We start from the raw sequence: 6,734 nt of genomic DNA, 5'->3' as shown, positions 1-6,734 counted from the left end.
TCTCTTATCATACAGTGATTATTATTCAGATCGTTGTGTTTACTATTCGCAGAGAAAAGCGGGGAGATAAAAGGAAGAATAAGAAGAAGTGCAAAGAAACTCCAGCTGTTAGTATAAAACTCAGACCACTGAGATAAAAATATAGATCCTGTAATGTAAATATTTCTCAACAAAGTATAATTATGTCACCCTCCAAATATCTGTTTAATTTATTTCCCCCTAAAGAAGAGAAAAATTGTTATACTTATTTACATCATATTATAATGCATGCAGAAAGGAAAATGGTTTAATAGATGGGTTGAATGGGACGAAACCTATGTACATGAGGAAAACAGACAAAGAAAAACATGTAGCTGGTAGAATGCATGATTAGTCCTACTCAGAGACGTGGAATGGAAACATGGGTTAGATAAGAACAAAGATACCGATGGAGGCACCCAATTTAGGAAATACTCTGTGAGAGTCCCCCACCTCACCAGGAGAGGTAAGATACATATTGGTATTTGTTGTGACAATAAATAGGCTAGTTTATGGCCTGATAATTTATTTTTTTTTTTTTTTTTTTGCTTATTGCTAAAATCAGGGCATGCAAAGTCAGGAAAATTAATTGATAGTACAATATTTTTGGGTGGTTGGTTTTTGTTCATATATCATACCTCTCTGGGGTCTACAAAAAGGCCTCTATTTTGTGGGGTTTTTGTAAATTCAAGGAAGGCTTCTATATCTTCATTATTGTTTAAGGCTTTTATGCACCACAAATCCTCCGGACATGATAGTAACTTCCAATGTGGGATGTCTAGTTTTAGCTTGTCACAACATCCAATCTCTGTGACAACCACCTTATTGCAGCTGCTGCTGTAATTATCCTTAGACGCCGTGGCCAAGTTGTGCACAAATTTACAAAGTGTTCGTACCAACTTCCTTGATGATGGTCCCTCCCTGAAAATTCCATATATGAAGAAAAGACCAAAAGGTTCAAAGAATTCCGGCATTGAAGGAGCTTTGAAGCATGAGAATCCCTTTCTCATTAGTCTTGACATTTTTGCATAGAGGAAACAATTTAATGTTGCTTGCCCTACCCTCAGCTTGAATATTTCCCCACTATCCCAAACACTCATCATGGCCCAACTATTTGGAACCTTTCCATCTCTTCCAAATTCCCCAGCAGATGGCTCACCTCGCCAATAGGCCGCCCACGTTCCTAAGCTCAGCTTATTTGTAAGAATATTGTCTATATCGTGCGAGAAGAAATCCATTGAACTCATCACTTTTCGATACAAGAATTCAGCTTGTTCCACCTTGAGTTTCATTATCTCTATACCTGAAAATACAATGTATAGTTTTGAGATGTATATTTAACTTTATTTTTGTTTACTTTTACATCCACCACTGAATAGCTTGATGCTTGTACGTAATAGTACCTGGCGGTGAACGGAATGATCTCGGGTTACTAGCTGCCGGGTGGATGAGAATGGTTGGATTTCTGAATTTGACATAGCCAAACTTGTTGACGAAAAGTTTGACAGAGGCTTCATTGTCTTTCTCAGTTGCCATGTAAGCGTAATCAACCTGATGGGAGATGAACCATTCTTCCATATGGCGTACTAGTTTCGAACCAATCCTTTTTCTACGATGAAGCGGAGAAACCCTCAGTCCCAACATATATCCTACTTTTGCTGCATTTTTTGGTGGTTTGTGGAGGGTTACCACCTTTATAGTGCCTTGAATAACACCAACGATTTCATTATTCAACTCGGCCACCTAGGGAAAAAAAATAAACAAAAATTTGTCTTTGATAAGACGTCAATTATAACAAGAATAATGGAATGATGAAGCTGAATAAGGGGAAAGAAATTAAAAAAGATGAGAATATAGTGGTACCAGCATGTTGTACACGGGACTATTACGGATTCTACAAATGGGGTCACCCATGGTATCCGTGTAAAGAAACACATTCTCAGCTGGTCCTACTTCACATCTTCTTTCAAGATCTTCTACTCCAAATCTATCGACTTGCCCATTGTAGCTCCTTATCTTAACCATCTTTACCCAAATGCCACTTTCTTTCCTTTACTATGAAACCAAGAACTTAAAGAGAATTCAAAAGGGTTTTCAGTAGCATGTCAATTCACAAGAAGGGGAAAATGTTTGGTGGTTCATATTCAAAATCAGAAAGAAGAAGAGACACGGAGGGAGATGGTTTTAGATGATTCGTATTTATACATGGGACAAATATAAAGGAATAAATGATCAGCATCAGCCTAGGCCTCCAAGTAGTGATGTTAGACAAAAAGTTTATCAATTATAGAATGTGTGTGTATGCCTTGTCTTCAGCTTATTGTTTAGCTTAATTAGCCCCTGTCCACGTTAGGATAACCTCAGGCACACGACATGGTGCATGCCTAAGCATATGTCCTGTTGTCCTCTCTTGATTTGTTATTAGCCAACTTAATTATGGCCCTAACCGAACATTTCTTGTACAATACATGTAGACATACGTACCCCCACCAACAACCCCATTCATCCGTACCATACAGTCGGCAAAGCCCTAAATATCTTGTAGAATCTAATCATATAGTCTCTACTCCCTTTTCAGAATCATGATGAAAAAAAACTATCTTCTTTTTTCTTTTAAATTTTCTAATATACCTATTGAATCTGGTTGAGATAATTAGTTGACAGATGGTATCATTACAAGATAAGATTAACGTAAATGAAGAGTCTAGACTGCATTAAGGGGATACGTGTTCATTGGACAGCCTTGGTTTAGTATTAATTATTAGCATTACTATATTTCTTAATTATTTGAATAAATTAATGACTTTGGTTTGGGTAGATTGAACCCTTCTTTTTGTAAAGTGGAAGAGGAGGTCACTTTCAGTTCGCACTCAACTTTTAATGTGTAAATCCATATTATGATTCGTTCTTGTTTTGGCTCCGTGGCACAACTTAGTGGTCCCTTATAGCTCTAACACTTTGATACGAAAGTGAAATTCCACTATATGATGTCGTTACCTTCAGCCAAGTGATAATTAAGTAATTAATTATATGTATTGAGAATGCAACTACTGATAATGCTTTCGCTAAACTCACGTGCTTAAGCGCATCCAAAATTGATGATACAATCAAAATTATTTATCATCACCATTCAGTTGTTCTTATGTAGTTCTTCATAGTGAAAATGATTTAATTTGATACTTTAAAAATCACATGAAGAATCGAAGGATTGATCTCAAACTATATGTGCAAACAGGTATTGATTAAGTTGAATAAGAGCGGCAAAACCAGTTTCTAATTGTGTATTTGCCAGAGTAATTGCAAATCTTTTTTTCTTTTTTCTTTTTTCTTTTTTAACGTGAAAGGTTCTTAAAGCTTGTGACTGGGGAAGGGGAATTAGGGTGATAGTGAAGCTCTTGGCAGGAGTTTCTTTCCTCTTTTATTCATTTTGCTTTTCAAATCTGTATTTTGACGGAACATGCAGACGGAGGCTTTTCATTAAGACTAGTTTCTCGAAGTCAACTTTTGTAATAAAATAATATGGTAAAATATATAGTATTAATAATATTAAAATAAAACTTCAAAAGAAATATAGTATAAGTTTATGTGAATAATTAATGTAAATCATCATGTGGTGACCTGTTTATCGAGGTAAAAATGATTGGATATCATCTAGACTATTGATATAAGTAACTAAACTTTAAATTTGGGGAGAAGGAGACATTACTTTAGTAGTATTTGTTGCTATTTCGGTCACTATAATAGTTTGTTGTTGTACACAATGAACTGTCATTGCATCTATATAAGTCATTGCATAACAGTCATTGCATCTATATAAGAAATATGAAAAAATACACAATATTATAAGTTTTTTATTTTGTCTATACCTTCTTGATGTGGTAAAAGATAATGGACATGTAGCAAAATAAACTTACTGATTTGACTGGACAATAAAAATATACAGTTCAAATAAATAACCATTATATCTAAAGAAAAATAACAAGAAATACACTATTAGTACTCTATTATTTTAGTTAGAGTTTTATTTTCCTATAATGATGGAGTTCCAACCTAAATTTTCATAAATTTTGCCCAAAAAAAATACACTGTTGGAAAAAATAGACATTATATCTATAGAAGAAATAAAAAAGACTAAAAGTTGGGGTAAAGTACACATTGTATATAAAGATGAAGCAAAAAAAAAATACATAATTGTAACAAATAAATTATTACATATGACTGTGTGTCGATTAACGGTTAAAAAATAACCCACTTGAAAGCTGTTTTTTTAATTTTTCTTCACTTCAAGCGTGTAGGAGAGAATATATCCATACTCTTCGCCACAGCAACGTCCAAGGGGGTAATGACCGTCAAATAGTCAAGTTCAGGAGGGTAATTAAGACCACGAATAGTTTAGCGGTGTAACTAATAATCCATGCCAACTTTAATGTGATTTGAGGGTATTCCGCCTTATTTATTTATGGTTTATTATATGTGTTGTTGCACATATATTGTTATTATTGTATTGAGGATAAAACTCAATGCAACAAAGTAATGTTTGAACAATATTAGTTATTCTAGTATATCAAAATTCATCTTGATCATCTCCTTATTTTTAGATATTTTAACATTAATTGTAGTTGTAAATATTTCACATGTTAAAGTTTTTGTCTTGTTTTTAAGAAATTGTAGCCTTTTTTTACAGTCCCATACATATCAAGAGTTATTATTGAAAGAAACTATTATTTATGTATATATTTCGTTCATCGTATTTCTTCCTTAGAATAGCTAGTATATTATTATCAATTTTATGATATACATTTATAAAGATATAGATATTATTAGTGATAGAAAAACTTAATAATTACATTATTTTCTTTCAAATGTCGATGCAATATATTTTTTCACATGTCATTCCTAATGATAAGTTCTCTTTAGCATTAAAGTAAATATAAATATTTTTGTCACAAAATGTATCATATATGAATATATGTGTATATATATATATGGAATTGCACGCGCACACGCACATAATTATACATAGACATGGAAATAGATTTATTTTTCTTTTACTCAACCCAATAAGAAGAAGAAGAATTTTTAGAGTTGGAGTAGTAGATTCAATAAAGAAAAATAGCAATACACGTCTAACTCTCAAGATGGATTGGCATAATAGTTAAGGAGTGTCATATTTTATTTTGGTCAAATTGAAATTTTGTATTTAACCAATGAAAATATTTATATTCGCTAGCCCACGGGGCTCTAGAGCTAGATCCTTTACGTCTATTCTCATAACTATAGTTATGTACTTTTCCTAATCTCTTCCTGATTTATATATTATTTCCACTAGGATATTTATTTAATTGTTCTAACATTGACTTCCATTTGCTCCTATTCTGGCCTTTGATATGCAGCTACAAAGCTATTTCTCGAACTTTTTCTGCATATGTAATACACTGGTTCTGAAATCTTCTTTTATTCCTATCCATCCATATGTGTTTTGTATAACTGACCAAAGTCATATTGTTTTGTATAACCGACCAAAAAGAAGTATCAGAAAGTCAAAATAATAACTATTCTTTTTATGTTATCAATTGACTACCAGCGAAACCAGTTAAATAGATATGATTATTTTTTTAGAATGGATACTTTAAATAAAATTAGTTTCTATTTTTATATTTCTCTTTCTACTTTTATGATATCTAACTACCAATAATCTCTCCATGCTCTTTAATTTATTTTATTTTTCATATTATAGTTCTATTTTCTAATTTTCAATCATGAATTCGTAATATTTATAGGAATTTAACTATGTCTATAAAAAAAATTATATTATCAATACAACTTAACATTTGAATTCTATTATTCCCAGTAATTACTTATGTTAATTTACTTTTAAGAGATCAAATAGTGTAAAAAGTTTTATATTGTTAATGTACAAAAGTTAAATTTTATTTCTAGTTCTAATTATAATCTTTTACATGTAATCCTCGAAATTTTATATACTACTTTTTTCAGAAGCCGTATTATGTTTTGAAATGGTCAAAAGCGTTGGTAAAAGATATGTTAGCTATTCTTTTCTTTAAATTGAGGGGAAAAAATATAAAAACTCACGTGCTGTTTATGTTGGTCCATAGAATGTTGTACCGATGAAACCATTTGGAAGGGCCAAACCAAAGATAATATCTTATCAGTGCTCCCACTTCCTTACTTCGTTGTTTGCTCGAAATCTTTATGTTTTGCTCTTAAGATTTAAATAAATGGTTGTATAGAGAAACGATAGTTAGTTGCTTTTTAAAAAGACACAACTTTTTAGAAAGGACACTTCAAATTAAATCTGTTTTTTTCTTCTTAATTAGTATTATTATTATTATTATTATTAATTATAATTATAAGTAGGATATTTAAGTTTTTAAGAAGGATATTTTAGTAATTCAATTTTTTAATTAAAGGCTTCCCACTTTTAATATAATATAGATTATATTGATATCTTTACATGTCAACCGACGAAGTGCCAACAATAATTGCCCAAAGTTGTTCAATTTTCAAATTTTTCTTGATTAGCTTGATTAATACGACGAGGATTTACTTAATCAAATACGGAATTGTAATAAGGGGTGTGTTTGGTATGAAGTAAAATATTTTTCGGAAAATGTTTTTCAATTTTCCTATGTTTGGCTGGCTTAAATGTTTTGGAAAAAAAATTGCTTATGCACTCATTTAGTCATTTTCCTCCA

General features: G+C 31.6%; 1 protein-coding gene across 1 annotated transcript; it reads right to left on the bottom strand.

The window, feature by feature from the left end:
• Positions 1-555: 555 nt before the first annotated feature.
• LOC104225450 (probable N-acetyltransferase HLS1) lies at positions 556-2,189 on the bottom strand. The gene is made up of 3 exons (XM_009777247.2): positions 1,882-2,189; positions 1,422-1,761; positions 556-1,321 (listed from the first exon to the last, which is right to left on the bottom strand). Exons 1-3 carry the CDS (start codon positions 2,041-2,043, stop codon positions 651-653), a joined length of 1,173 nt encoding a protein of 390 aa, XP_009775549.1. The 5' UTR covers positions 2,044-2,189; the 3' UTR covers positions 556-650.
• Positions 2,190-6,734: the final 4,545 nt, after the last annotated feature.

This window comes from Nicotiana sylvestris, chromosome 7 (assembly GCF_000393655.2).
Source record: "Nicotiana sylvestris chromosome 7, ASM39365v2, whole genome shotgun sequence".
NCBI classification, from domain to species: domain Eukaryota; kingdom Viridiplantae; phylum Streptophyta; class Magnoliopsida; order Solanales; family Solanaceae; genus Nicotiana; species Nicotiana sylvestris.
The sequence above is the reverse complement of the archived record's forward strand: the minus strand, read 5'-3'. Positions and strand labels throughout refer to the sequence as shown.

What these genes read in the sequence shown, in the direction of transcription:
- LOC104225450 (XM_009777247.2), bottom strand. Translation starts at nt 2,043, where the DNA reads ATGGTTAAGATAAGGAGCTACAATGGGCAAGTCGATAGATTTGGAGTA. An exon ending in GTCCCGTGTACAACATGCTG is followed by an intron (nt 1,762 to 1,881) that starts GTACCACTATAT and finishes TTTTTTCCCTAG; the next exon opens with GTGGCCGAGTTGAATAATGA. An exon ending in ATCATTCCGTTCACCGCCAG is followed by an intron (nt 1,322 to 1,421) that starts GTACTATTACGT and finishes TTGTATTTTCAG; the next exon opens with GTATAGAGATAATGAAACTC.